This window comes from Hippoglossus stenolepis, chromosome 7, assembly GCF_022539355.2.
Source record: "Hippoglossus stenolepis isolate QCI-W04-F060 chromosome 7, HSTE1.2, whole genome shotgun sequence".
Lineage (NCBI taxonomy): Eukaryota > Metazoa > Chordata > Actinopteri > Pleuronectiformes > Pleuronectidae > Hippoglossus > Hippoglossus stenolepis.
Genome location: NC_061489.1, coordinates 27,930,733 through 27,945,539, shown reverse-complemented (window position 1 = coordinate 27,945,539; position 14,807 = coordinate 27,930,733). Strand labels below are relative to the sequence as shown.

General features: G+C 47.2%; 2 protein-coding genes across 3 annotated transcripts in view; one reads left to right on the top strand and one right to left on the bottom strand.

Moving 5' to 3' along the window:
- Nucleotides 1-18: 18 nt before the first annotated feature.
- rest (RE1-silencing transcription factor) lies at nucleotides 19-7,552 on the bottom strand. Of its 2 annotated transcripts, none has more exons than XM_035161118.2 (6): nucleotides 7,403-7,552; nucleotides 6,076-6,365; nucleotides 4,610-5,179; nucleotides 4,133-4,293; nucleotides 3,600-3,683; nucleotides 19-2,660 (listed from the first exon to the last, which is right to left on the bottom strand). In XM_035161118.2, the coding sequence occupies exons 2-6, from the start codon at nucleotides 6,327-6,329 to the stop codon at nucleotides 796-798; spliced, it is 2,934 nt and encodes a 977-aa protein (XP_035017009.2). In that variant the 5' UTR covers nucleotides 6,330-6,365; nucleotides 7,403-7,552; the 3' UTR covers nucleotides 19-795. The 2 variants fall into 2 exon arrangements, with proteins under 2 accessions (XP_035017009.2, XP_035017011.2); XM_035161120.2 differs by having other exon boundaries at nucleotides 4,610-5,176.
- Nucleotides 7,553-12,500: 4,948 nt separating this feature from the next.
- The window catches only part of b4galt1l (DP-Gal:betaGlcNAc beta 1,4- galactosyltransferase, polypeptide 1, like), a 14,500-nt gene continuing 12,193 nt past the window's right edge, over nucleotides 12,501-14,807 (top strand). Inside the window, exons 1-2 of the mRNA XM_035161896.1 lie at nucleotides 12,501-12,589; nucleotides 12,680-13,302. Coding sequence (XP_035017787.1) covers nucleotides 12,963-13,302 — 340 coding nt within the window. The 5' untranslated portion in view covers nucleotides 12,501-12,589; nucleotides 12,680-12,962. The remainder of the gene's footprint in view (nucleotides 12,590-12,679; nucleotides 13,303-14,807) is intronic.

The window sequence follows — 14,807 nt, the reverse complement described above, 5'->3', positions numbered from 1 at the left end:
GAGAAAATATTGCACCAATTTATTTACACGAGTTTCATTTATTGTTTTTCCTTCAGCAACAGTTTTTAAAGGTTAATAAACATTAAACTAATTATTTGTTCTGAGGGAGAATGAAATGTTTCATATTCGATGTTCAGTTCTACCTAAAACCAAAGTGGGCGGCGGCATCTTCCCGCTGAGGCTAACAGACAGTAAATCAACATGTGAATGACGTCACTGAAACAAACAGCTGAGACATTAATGATTGTCAAAGGCACTTCCGGTTTAAAAACAAAGATCCCCTTAGAAAAGAATATTTTTAACATCTACACATCACAATTAAACAGCGTTTGAACAAGCAGACACCTGTGTTCTCGTCCTCTGATGGAACACCAGCCGGCATCACGTGTTGCCATTTAATAGAAGTGAATATATAATGGGAACGCTTTAGATCTGTGAACCGGTCAAAGCTTAATGTCGATAACGTGATAACATCACCTGCTGTTCATCGTGATGATGGTGGAGGACTGAGTCCGGAGTTATTTCATATCATGTAGCTACAAACAAAACGCAATGAAAATCTGTAACTTTAACAAGACGAATCAAACTCATTTGGTCTCTGTCAAAAGGTCAGAGGTCACATTCTGACTTTGGATGACGAGGACAGTGATCTTATACAACCGTCCTTAAGAACCATTATAATGACCATTAACTTGGAAGAACTGGCTCCGATTGGTTTTCGGGCTCAGAGCGTCAGAATGCAAACTTTCTGCTTCAAGCAAAAAAATGTAAACCATCAAAAGAAGTTCAAGAAGGTTAATTCTGTCCTTTGGCTGTGTTGTCCATATAGTAGACGTTGACGAGGTGCCGGTTCAGGTGCCGGCGGTACTCCACCTCCAAAGGAAACGTACGGTCACAGAAGATGCACATGTGACTCTTGAGCTCCGTCGGTGTGGGGATCTCGTCGGTGGGCGTTTCTGGGTCGTTGGCCATCTTCCCTGACTGGGTGCCGGTGCCGTTTAGGCCGGAGTCGTCGCTACCCTCCGAGGCACTGTCGCTGATGTCACTTCCCCCTTCGTGGCTGCTGTGAATCCCCTCATCATCCTCGGTGTCAGCGGGTTTGATTCGCTGGCTTGGAAGCACCAGAGAGGGCGGCGATGTGGGTTTGAGGAAGGTAGGCGCAGGGCAGTTTTCAGCTGGAGAGGGTGTGTCCTCACCTGGGCTGCAGGTGTGTGACACCTCCGTTTGGTTCAGAGGCTTCTCCAGCACAGTTTCATCTGTTGGGGTTTTCTGCTTCTCAGGGCAGGGTTCTGTCGGTGGGTGCTCAGAGTTCGTGGCGACCGTTGGGTTGTCTGGTTGAGTGGATGCTTCTGGAGCCTCAGTGGACGGACTGTTTGCTGATGTCATCTTGTCTTCAGCTGAGTCATCAGGTTTCTGAAGTCCTGGAACTCTTTTGCTGGACTTCCTTGTCATCTTGTGCTTTACTGGTGTTGCCCCGTTGGACTTGTGCTGCGTGAGAGTGGCTTCAACTGCCTTGTTGGACTCATCGGAGGCGGGTTTCGACTGCAGCTTCTCAGCAGCTAAGGCTTTCATTCGCCTGGTCTTGGACGGCGTCTCAGCTGAGCACGTTTTGGAAAGATCTAATGCTTCTCCCACTTTCCTCTTTGAAGTCTTTTCTTTCCTCTGAGGACTTTGTGGTTTCTGTTGAGCTTCTTCGACATGTTCTGTAGTTTCCTCTGTCTTCTTTGATCCCAACTTCCTATGTTTATTGAAGCTTTTGTTCTCCTTTCCACTGCCATCATTCTTCTGTTCTTTTTCCCTCCCAGACTTCTCTTCATCTTTTACCACCTTTGTCCACACTATTCTTTCCTCCTTGGATCTTTGTTGGTCAGATTTCTCTGTCTCCTTTTGGTCTTTTAGGGATTTGGGTGCTTCTGCTTGGTCCTGAACAGTTGGTTTCTCTGCCGGCAGCTTCTTAACTCGTCGTTTGACCTTACTGTCTGTGTTTAAGGAAGCGATCATCTCCGTTTCTTTAGCAGTTGTGTTGTCTGTATGTTTTTCGTTGACCTTCTCGTTTTTCTTCTGCCTTGTTGTGATTTTTCTCTCTGGCTCCATCTTGTCCTTTGTTTTCAGTAGCTTCTCTTTCTCGGACGTGATGTTGGATTTCTTCTGAGCCTTTTCCGGTGTTTCACTCTGCACAGAGTGGGCGGTGCTGGGCCTGCTGCTCTTTCTGATTGACAGATTGATTGGGCTCGAGTCCAGAGTCTCAGCCTCATTTCCATCATCCATGTCAGAATCCTCCTCAATGCAAGATGAATTGTCAAACTTGCTTGCTCTGGTGTCTGAGTTTTGTTCTACACTGTCAGGACCAAGTTTCTTGACACGCAGTTTGACTTTGGAAACGTCCACGGAGACGTCGCACCCGGAGTGCCTGGACTTGATGTGGTACTGCAGGTTGCATTTCTTGGAGGCGGCGTATTTGCAGAGCGGACAAAGGAATTGACGAGGATTGAGGTGGAGCTCGACGTGCTTCTTGAAGTTGCTGCGGTCAGCGGTCTTGTAGTCGCAGTAGGGGCAGGAAAGAGGTTTGGGGCCGTTGTGGACCTGCCGGGCATGACGGGTCACCTCGTGTTGATTGGCTGCCAGGTAGTTACAGCTCTCACACTTGAACGGACGCTCACCTACACACAAAAGGATGAGATGTTATGAAACTGCAGCAGCCTATAAGTCATACACAAGAGTTTCATGCAGCAGGTGAGTCTGATGGTCGCATCTGAGGACTTGTCGTTTGTTTACTGCAAAGCTGGAATCATACTTCTCCACGTCAACTCCTACGACCTACAGTTACCCATAACTCCCCTCTCTGATAAAGGTTTGCAGAGATGTTTACATGAATCTTTGGAGAAGCATAATTCCAGTTCAACACTAACTGCAGGTGGAAAACCGACGGCCATCTTTGTTTGATTCCGAAACAGGTTAAAAATGGTTTATTGTTGATCGACAGAATATTTTCCAGCCAGTTGTTCAGAGTCTTTGGATGTTGTAGAAATGGTCACAGAACAGGGGCGAGCGTTTTCTATAGATATGGTTCTATAAATCTGAGACATTCGACGTGTTGTTCATGTTGTTCATTAGCTAATAAAAAAACACTCATGTCCCTGTGTTTTTTTATTAAACCTACACAGGCCAGCCTGAGCTGAAATAAATTATTAGATTCTAATGTTTTGATCTATTCAGGCTTTAGATGTAATCAGTAAATGTTTCTATGTTTTAAATCATTGTGTGTTTATAACTTCAGACCATGAACATTAACACTGATCTGTAATCAGGACATGCAGCTTTCAGGTCGTCACCACAACACAGCAGATAAACCACTGACGACGTGAACACGACTCAATACAACACAACAGCACACAGGAAGTGACATCACGTAGAAGACTTTACCATCAATCCTCTGCTTCAGTGAGAGCAACACAAAACACACAAGAGTCAACAGTGAGTGACAGGAACAACATCAACCAGTTAGTGGCAATAACACAACATCGGTAACAGTCGCCGATCGTCTTTATAAACAGTCTGGTCGTTTTTATTTCCAGGAGATGAGGAATATTTTGACTGACCTGAGTGAGTCCTCATGTGTCGGGTCAGGTGAGTCTTCTGTGAACTGGAGTAGTCACAGTACATACACTGGAAGGGACGCACACCTGTACAACACAGACATCACATGTTTACCTGGATAAAAATAAACTCATCACATCAAATAATTTCAATCATCACAAAGCAGGAAACCGAGTCTGAACCGGTCTTCAGGTGTTTGTTCCACAGCTTGATGCTGAGAGACTGGTGCTCTCCGTGTAATGAGGCAGATGTAGAAACAGCTACACTTTCTCACACAATGTCAAAAACAGAAATATCAGCAAGGAATTCTATCGCAAATTTGAAAAAAAAAAATTGCCTGAATATATTAGTTAGACGCAAAGGGAGAAAATAGGCTTCATTCTAGAGGAAAAGAAGATTTAAGTATGTGATGACCTTTCATATGTTTTATAACATCAACTTTGTGTCCATTAGTGATTTGAAGATTGTATTTGTGCTTTGGCAACACATACCAATTAAGTTTCCTACATTGAGAAGAGAAATTGAATGGACTCACCTGTGTGAGTGCGGATGTGTTGGATGTAGTTGCTCTTGCGGTCGGAGAAGTAGGAACACTGACTGCAGGTGTGCAGTTTGCTCGGGAAGTGGTTCCTCAGGTGTTTCCTCCAGTGGTACTGACTGACGGTGGTGTATGGACACAGCGTGCATTTAAACACCCTGGAGACAAACACAAACACAGTCAGTACTTGGGTGTGGACGTCGTTTTAAGCTTAAACTTAAGAAGTTCCTCTTGGATAAAGCTTATAGTTCTGGATCAGGTCCTGAACCATCCCTTAGTTAAGCTGCTATAGGTCTAGACTGCTGGAGAACTCCCATCATGCACTGAGCACTTCTCCCCTTCTCTCTGTTATCATGTCTCCACAGTCGTCAGAGCTGCTCATAGTTGAGATAATGTATATTATGATTTTGCGCTATACAAATAAAATAGAACTGAAGGTGCTTATTTGACCTACTCGCTGCAGTGGGACATTACCTGTGGTCCTCGCCCTCCTTGCTGTGGTGTTTCAGGTGTGCGATGTAATGGTCGTATCTGTTGGTGTTGTATCCGCACCGTTCACACCTGATCAGCCCTTTGACGTCACCTGCTGTGACCCCCGACTCTCCGCTGCTGTCCCCCTCCCCGCCTGATTGCGGCTGGGACTCGGGGGTCTCGATGTCCTTGGCCTTGGTCTTGCTGCGCCCCTCCACCCGGTTCACCACCATCATCTTGCTGACGCTGTGGGTGCTGAGGTGTTCGACGAACTGTTGCTCGTTCTCAGCCTGGAAGTGACACGGTTTACAGTGGAACGGTTTCTTCTTCTTTGCACCCTCTGTCACGGGGGCAGTGCCGTCTTTAAGTTTGGCGAACTTCTGGGGTATTTTCTTTTCAGTGGGGGGGCAGGGCTGAGGTCGGTGAGACAGGTCTTCAGCTTTTTCCCCATCATCCTCCTCTTCGTCTCCTGCATGGTTACCACCGACGACCACGGCGTTGAGGGGGGCGGGAGACTCGGGATACTCGACGATGCAGACCTCTCTGTGGTTCTGGTTGTCGTAGCTGTACCTGCTTGGACAGGTGAGTGAACACAGGTCAGTGTCAGAGATTCACCACACTCAGACATTAAGTGACCTTGAGCTCCCTTTTTAAATTTCAGCAGTAAAAAGTATCTTAATCTTTTTTTCAGAGTCCTTGGCTCGTTTGGTTGCTTTTAATACTTTTGAATTTACCTTTATTTACACATAAATTCTTTACCATCCATTGAGTGGTATCTGTTTTTTCAGGTCAACTTTGTCGACAAGACCAGACTTTTATTTTCTCACTTTGACACAGTACATTAACATATGGACCACAAAATACACCAAACACATTAAATGCAATATGGAAAATAATGTGTGTTTTTACTATAAAAACCACAAACATGCTGAACGAAGCATTTTTAGTTCAAAATGTAATGTTATATTTTTAGACATTAAGATATATTTGTAAAACAGATAAAACAGACAGTTGATGTGCTCTTTGAGACAAATCACTGTCTTTACATTAACAGTGAGCGATTTCATGGTGTGGTTTCATTTCTTTTTGTCCAAAATTCAAACTATCAGCATCTCTGCTGTTTCTCTCCCCTGCTCAGTCCCCCCCCCTCTAGTTATTTCATTCTGTAGTTTGAATTTATATGAACATTTCTCCGTTTTGACTTGGTCGATCAACACCGAACAAAAACTAGCTCAGAGTTTCCCGTAACCAGCACTCAACGTGGCTTTGTGTTTACGCTACATAATCTTGAACATTTAACAGAGGTTTACTCAAAGTTTACAAGAGATAATCCAGAGACTAACCCATGACTAACCAGAGATAATCCAAAGATTACTCAGGTCTGTTGACAATGAAAAACTAGTAATGGATTTAGTGACCCTAACCCTAACCCTAGTTTAAGTTTGTGTAGCAATAGAAGAATCTCTGACCTGATGATGTTCTCGTCCTCGCTGTCGGAGTAGCTGCTTCCCACCGTCTTCAGCTCCATCATCTCTTTCTCATCAGCTGTGCTGCCGTCACAGCCGCCGCCCTCCCCTGCTGTCACCGCCGCCACGTTGGCCAGCATCACCAGCTGAGGGGCGGGCAGCGTGTTTCTTGGCAGGTCGTTAAGACTCTGACCCTCTTCCATGACAGAAACCCCGACAGGAAACATCTCATCCGAAAAGACCGTGTGAGCGGCCATGTTGACTCCAACTCCTCACCTCCACGGGACAGACAGCTGTAGGTGGGAAGGTCAAAGGTCAACGTTCAAACTAAACACAAGTAAAGCATCAGATATATTCTGATCAACCATCAATGACACAATCAGTGTGAAGACATTTCTATCAACAGAGGAAGAAAAGTTCTATCACATCAAACTTCACACAGCTGGAATCATCCAAAAAACAACAACACTATCAAATTCACAATCATCAATTTGTTTCCTCTGTCGACGCCACAACAATCAGCTGCTTCTGAATCCGGAGGAGGACGGAGACCTGGATGAACCTGGATCCTCAGAGCAGAAAGTGAAGAGGCTTCAGATGTTTTCACTGAAACTTTATGTGTCTGTCTGCAGTGAACACAATGTGTCTGTCGGCCATTTTGAAACAGCACCACAGCTCAGTCGACAGCGACACACGCACGCACACACACACACACACACACACACACTAACTGAAGTCAGAGCCGGAGGACGAACAGTTAAACACATTAAAACAGAAATTAAGTTTAAATAACAACACAAGTGACGTCAGTTTAAACTTTGAATCAGACAAACACATTAAATTAAATGAAGCAGATTCAGTTTGAATCCGGATTAAAACCCGATTAAATGTGAGTTCACATTGAATCCAGAGTGAAAGTGAAGTTGTTAATATAAGTTAAATTAAATAATACAAAAGTGTAAGAACCGGGTTTGTGTGTGTTGTGTGTCCGCTGAAGTTACTCTCAGTACCGTGTTGTGTGTGTTGTGTGTCCGCTGAAGTTACTCTCAGTACAGTGTTGTGTGTCCGCTGAAGTGACTCTAAGTACCGTGTTGTGTGTGTTGTGTGTCCGCTGAAGTGACTCTAAGTACGGGGTTGTGTGTGTTGTGTGTCCGCGGAGGTCGGCCTCTGGGCGGGCACAGGAGTGTTAGCCATGGTCCTGATCAGCCCCGGACAGCGCCTCCATTTTACCCTGAACTCGACACAACTTTCCGCCGCTCCGCTGCAGCTGCCCCGGGCCCAGAGCTCCACGGAGCCCCGCCGCCTCTCGCCCAGCCCCGCAAACACTCACCGACTCCTCCGGGACAAACTTTCACCGAGTTCCGAGCACGTTTTCCGGCCTCGGGTTAGTTTTCTTCGACGAACAGCGCGGAGACAAAAGTGGAGAAGAAGTTTCCGCACATTCCTCCACAGCAGCTGACGTACGGCCGTGACGTCATCACGTCACCCTGTCCGCCGCCAGCTGCAAGTTTGTCTGGAAGTGAAATAATCGATTAAATCATCAATAACATCATCAATAATCGATTAAATCATCAATAACATTGATTAAATCATGTAGATCAAGCTTCTGGTTCCTGTCCTGGGTTAAGCTGCTGTACAGTGGGGGTAGTTGTGTGGTGAAGGTGGGGGGGCGTTGAGCTGTGGCAGTTATGAGAGGCATCAGGCAGAACTGCCCCATCTCAGGACAACTCTACAGCATCGCCAAATAAACCACGTTGTCAAATGTTCCCCCGTGTGTCAGAGATGAAGTGCTCGCACCAGTTATCTCGACATGGAAACTAGTTTCCAGAATTAAGAAAGTCCCCTCAGGCTGTAAGTCTGTAAAACATGTTAAAGGGGACATAGCATGCCCATTTGACCACAAGTTGATATGGTTCCTTGGGGTCTTAATGAAATGTCTGTAACATACTTTGGTCAAAATACCACAAGGATCATTTAAAACAGCCTTTTACCCTGTATAAAACAGCCCTCCACAGAGTGACCTGTTTTGAGTGCCTGTTCCTTTAAATGGTAATGAGCCCCCCCCATGATTTTAAACGATATAAATTACATATTTTATATGATATAAATTATCAAATATGCATCCCATACTTTGTATTCCCTTTCTGTTGTCCTGGAGTTTTAATTTTCCCAATCACATAATTAAATGTCCCCCTCTGCCCCCCCACTACAAGCACACAAGCAGACAGACAGAGAGAGAAAGAGAGGGGGCTATGAAGACCATCATTTACCCCCGAACCCCGACATTCAACGGGTACAACAACAAGCGGAGAAAGCAGAATCGCGGGCTGACCTTATATGTACAGTCTATGGGGCTGACCAGCGGAGAAATGCTCGTCCCGTGTGAACAGCCAGGCGGCTGCGCGCTGGAGAACGGCGCTGCGCTGCCTCGCAGCGGCACTTCCGCGTCCGGTGTACCCGGCGGAACTACTTAACCCGGCGTAACTACTGTAACCCGGCGGAACTACTGTAACCCGGCGTACAGTAGAGCTGAACACTGCGGAAGTCTTCCACACAGCTGGCAGTGTGGAAGACCGCTGCGAGGCAGCGCAGCGCCGTTCTCCAGCGCGCAGCCGCCTGGCTGTTCACACGGGACGAGCATTTCTCCGCTGGTCAGCCCCATAGACTGTATATATAAGGTCAGCCCGCGATTCTGCTTTCTCCGCTTGTTGTTGTACCCGTTGAATGTCGGGGTTCGGGGGTTACAGTAGCGCTGAACACTGCGGAAGTCTTCCACACTGCTGGCTGTGTGGCGCTGACACAAATTCCAGCTCACGCACGGAGAGCGGCGGTCGCTCCCGAGCAGCTGCTGCAGCCTCCCAGTCCCAACGATCCAGACAAATGCCACATGTGAGTGAATCGCGGGCTGACCAGCGGAGAAATGCTCGTCCCGTGTGAACAGCCCGGCTGCGTGCTTGGGAACGGCGCTGCCTCGCAGCCTCGCTGCCTCCGTGTAAACCGGCGTAGCGAGTGTGGGGGGACGGGGGCCAAGACCATGTAGGAGACTTCCAGTTCCTTGTTACGACACAAAACCCAGGAAGCGCAATCGAGTCGCTCAAGCATGACGTTTCTGACTTAGAGGAACTATAACAAAACGCGCGAGTGTTTTTTCCCCAGAGTTTTTGGGTTGGTAGACATGAGCCAGATACCCACATTAACCTGTAGAAGCACTAACAAAGTGGAATTTTCATGCTATGTCCCCTTTAAAACACAGACTGCAGCTACTCATGCACATCAACAACAGCAGTTAGGAGCTCCGCTTAGGGTTTAAGCTCAGAGTGCATGAGTTTGTATATCAGACACCATGACATGTTTAAATAATAATAATAATGGTAATAATACATTTTATTTGTATAGCGCTTTTAAAAGGTACTCAGACACTTATCATGGTAAAAAGAGTGACAGTAAAAACAATAACAACAAGGTAACATTATAGCAGTTAAAAGACAGTTATTTTACATTAAAAACAATTAAGATAAGATAACAAGTCCTTTATTTGTCCTGCAATGGGGAAATTTGCAATGTTACAGCAGCAGAAGACATCACATAAGCAGCATGCAGTACTTGGGTGAAGGAATATAAAGAAATAGAAATATACAACAATATATAGAATAAATATAAATGTTATTAAACCGGTATATACAGTGTAAAGAAATATATTATGTGTCAGAATATGTACAGCAAACATAACCGTTTATATTGCACAGAAATTTTTACAAATGACTAAAGTATAGTGAATATTGCACAGTTGAGAATATTAAAGTGACAGTCCATAGTGGTGGTGCATGTAGTTTTACTGGGAGCAGAGCTGGTTGTAAAGTCTTACTGCTGCAGGAAGGAACGACCTGCGATACCTCTCCTTCAGACACTTAGGGTGGATCAGTCTGTGCTGAAGGAGCTGCCCAGTGCTGTGATGGTGTCCTGCAGGGGGTGGGACTGGTTGTCCATGAGAGAAGACAGCTTGCCATCCTCCTCTGTCTCACCACCTCCACTGGGTCAAGCGGGTATCCCAGGACCGAGCTGGCCCTCCTAATCAGTCGGTCCAGTCTCTTCCTGTCAGCAGTTGAAATGCTGCTGCCCCAGCAAACTATTACAAAGAAGATGGCAGATGCCACCACAGAGTCATAAAAAGTCTTCAGGAGTGCTCCCGGCACTCCAAAGGACCTCAGTCTCCTGAGCAGATACAGTCTGCTCTGGCCCTTCTTAAAGAGTGCACTGGCATGATTGGTCCAGTCCAGTTTATTGTTCAGGTGAACACCCAGGTACTTATATGAGGTCACTGACTCCATGTCCCTTCCCTGGGTATTCAACGGTATCGAGGGGAGTGTCTGCGCCTGCGGAAATCCACCACCAGTTCTTTAGTTTTCCCTGCATTGATCTGGAGGCAGTTCCGCTGGCACCAGTCCACAAAGTCCTGTGTCAGTCCTCTGTATTCCCTGTCCTCCTTGTCAGTGATGAGGCCGACAATCGCAGAATCATCAGAGAACTTCTGCAGGTGACAGGAGGGTGAGTGGTAGGTGAAGTCTGCAGTGTAGAGGGTGAAGAGGAACAGAGCCAGGACCGGTCCCTGAGGGGCCCCCATACTGCAGAGAGCCGTGACCGACACACAGTCCGGGGTCCTCACATACTGGGGTCTGTTGGTCAGGTAGTCCAATATCCAGGATGTGAGGTGCAGATCCACTCCAGCGTGCTCCAGTTTGTCCCTCAGAGGTGCCGGTTAAGAACATGATCCTCCCAGGCTTCTCCAGATGAGAAAGATCTCTGTGTTGTAGATAGATGATGGCATCTTCCATCCCGATGCCAGGCTGATAGGCGAACTGCAGCTTGTCCGTCGATGGTCTCAGGGGGCGGAGATGTTTTAGGACGAGCTGCTCCAGGGTCTTCATAAGGTTCAGATGTTAGTGCCACCAACCTGTAGCTGCTGAGGTCTTTTGGGTGCGGAGTCTTTGGCACCTGTACTACGAAGGAGGTCTTCCATAGCTGTTGTCATGTTTGCTTTTTAGTCTTTTTAACATCAGCGCGCTGAATATAAGTGGGGCTGCAGTAAAAAGAACTGAGCTGTACCAACTGATAAAGATTAGAGCAGATGTTTCTGCAGGAGACTCACAGTGAGAGTGGGAGGAGGAGGTGGAGAACCATCCTCTTCCCCAAGAACTTTGCACCATGTGTCTTCTGAGGTAGAGCAAGTGGTGGAGTGCAGGCTACATGTTGTAAGCACCTGTTAAGTAAAGTTGATGTTGAGGATTTTTAATTTTTTGGGCTAGATTTTAATTGTACTGAAAATGATTTTATAGAATGAATGACTTACCTCACAGTGCATCACAGCGTGTACTGAAGCTGCTACTGGAAGCTCATGATTCAGTGGATGTGTGGAGAAGGATGAGTGGTAATTAAAAACCCTACAAGTTAAATAACTGAGACTCCAGCATCAGTTAGAACTGAAGAAACTTCTTGGATGACGGATCACAGACAGGTGACGACAGATCTGAATGGAGTCCAATCACTTTAGTTACTTTACATTTTCATGGCGAAGGAATGTCACCACATCACCATGGTGACCCCAACCTTCTTTTCTAAAAGAAGCATCATCAACCTGAGTCAGGACCAATCAAACAATAATCAATCAATTTAAAAACAATAATAAATGGCTTAGATCAATAATTGATAAACAGTTTGGCCAGTGAAGTGACGTCATAGCAAGTCACACGCGGCAACCACGCCTCTTCCTGTACCTATCCATACAGCTTCAACAACACGGAAACACATCAGCCTTCAGAATAAAAGTCCAATACACAGGTTTGTTTCTTTCCTGATCGTTTTTACATACACTTACATAGACTCATAAAGGGTACATGCTTTTTAAGGAGCTGTCACAGGAACTGTCACTGATATCTACAGACTAAAGACAGTGGATTGACAAAACACACCAAGACTGATCACTGGAAAAAGACCTAGAGACGACTGTCGTAAAACGACTCAATTGTTTTTCAAATGTTTGTGAATTATAACCTGCCACTTTAAGTTAGTAAAGTTACATTTTGCATTTAACTTGTTGTGTATCTTGTGTACTTTCATTTATGGTTATTACAGTCTATGTCCCTCAGCTCCTCATCGGACCTAGTAGATAGTAACCCAGCCACAAGTGGGTTACAATATCATGAAATAAAACAATAATAAAAGAAATAAAAGAAAATAATAAATTTTAGAACTACAAACAACATAAAGCCAACAACAAAGCAGTGTCATACATGTATATACTTAAACATACGGTAACAATAGTTAATAACCATGCTAACAACAATACTACTGCTAATAATGATATTAACAATAATAATAATAATGGTGATGGTAATAATGATATTTTTCACTAATGTGAAAAGATAAGGGACTTTTATTTTGTCATCAGTAACCGGAAGTGCAGTGGATCATTCCGTGTCCCTGACAGTTGGTGTCTTCCGCAGTGACCGAAGTTTTCCTCGTGAGTTCGGAACTAGTCGTGTTCGTAGTGAAAGGTTGTTTCGTTGGTGTTTGTTCGAGTAAAGTCGAGTTCTCGTGTTTGTTCGTCCAGGTCCTCCCGTCGCCTCCAGCCGGTTTGAACGGGACCTGGTGACGGAGACGCGGGGTTGAGGAGCGGCTAACCCGGTGTAGAGGTGAGCGGGACGCGCTGGAGCCCTGAGCCGCCTCTGGCTCCCGCTGCTCGGCGGCTTTATCTCACTTTGTCGTTAGAATCGTGCGGACGCAGAGTAAAATGGAGGCTGAGAGCTAACGGACGAACTGTGGACCGTCAAAGTCTGTTTCCTGCTTCCGGTGAACGGTCGAGCGGCTCCAACTCCACCCTCCAGCCGCTCAGGATGTCCGCTGACCCCGCTAACTTCAGCCTCCTCCACCGGACCTGTAAGCTGGTGGTGCTGCTGTGTCTCCTCCACATCTCCGTCACCGTCGTCTTCTACGTCCGCTCTCTGGACATCCGGTCCGCCTTCGTCCAGAACCAGCAGTCCCACAGTAATGTCACTGAGCGGAACCAGTTACCATCCACCGGGGTCAACTCCAGAACCGGTCCGGCCGAGACCGTGACCCCGAAAGACGAACCCGGGAAGGGCCAGCCGCAGCGGGGGGAGCAGGAGCCGTCGGTCCTGGAGCTCCAGCCGGAGAAGAAGCTTGAGAAATGCCCCGAGACGTCACCTCTGCTGGGTAAGACTGTCCGAGCTCCTCCTCTGCTTTTACACCTTTACTGTGAAAAACCAGTCAAACAGTTGATCAGCTACATGTGAGACATGAAAAGTTCGAATTACAAGAACCTGCTGAGTCAGTTTGAGAACAACAAGTTGTTTATACACAAGCTTCTTTACAGGGGAACACACGGTGGAACACACAGGGGAACACACGGGAACAGACGGGGGAACAGACGGGGGAACACACGGTGGAACACAAAGGAACAGACGGGGACACTGGAACACACAGGGGAACAGACGGGGAACACACGGTGGAACACACAGGGAACAGACGGGGAACACACGGTGGAACACACAGGGGAACAGACGGGGGAACACACGGTGGAACACACAGGGGAACACACAGGGGAACAGACGGTGGAACAGACAGTGGAACACACAGGGGAACAGACAGTGGAACACAGGGGAACAGACAGTGGAACACACAGGGGAACAGACAGTGGAACAGACGGTGGAACACAGGGGAACAGATGGTGGAACAGATAGTGGAACAGACAGTGGAACACACGGGGGAACACACGGGAACAGACAGTGGAACACACGGGAACACACGGGAACAGACAGTGAACACAGGGAACACACGGGGAACAGACAGTGGAACACACAGGGAACAGACGGTGGAACAGACAGTGGAACACACAGGGGAACAGACGGTGGAACACACAGGGAAACACAGTGGAACAGACAGTGGAACACACAGGGGAACAGACGGGGAACAGACGGGGAACACACGGTGGAACACACAGGGGAACAGACGGTGGAACAGACAGTGGAACACACGGGGAACAGACAGTGGAACACAGGGGAACAGACAGTGGAACACATGGGGGAACAGACAGTGGAACACACAGGGGAACAGACAGTGGAACAGACGGTGGAACAAGGGGAACAGACGGTGGAACAGATAGTGGAACAGACAGTGGAACACACGGGGAACACACGGGGAACAGACAGTGGAACACACGGGGAACACACGGGGAACAGACAGTGGAACACGGGAACACACGGGGAACAGACAGTGGAACACACAGGGGAACAGACGGTGGAACACACAGGGAACACACAGTGGAACAGACAGTGGAACACACAGGGGAACAGACGGTGGAACACACAGGGGAACAGACGGGGGAACACACGGGTAACAGACGGTGGAACAGACAGGGGAACAGACGGGGAACACACGGGGAACAGACGGTGGAACAGACGGTGGAACACACGGGGAACAGACAGTGGAACACACAGGGGAACAGACGGGGGAACACACAGGGGAACAGACAGTGGAACACACAGGGGAACAGACGGTGGAACACACAGGGGAACACACGGGGAACAGACAGTGGAACAGACGGTGGAACACACAGGGGAACAGACGGGGGAACAGACGGTGGAACAGACGGTGGAACACACAGGGAACAGACAGGGGAACACACAGAGGAACAGACAGTGGAACAGACAGGGGAACAG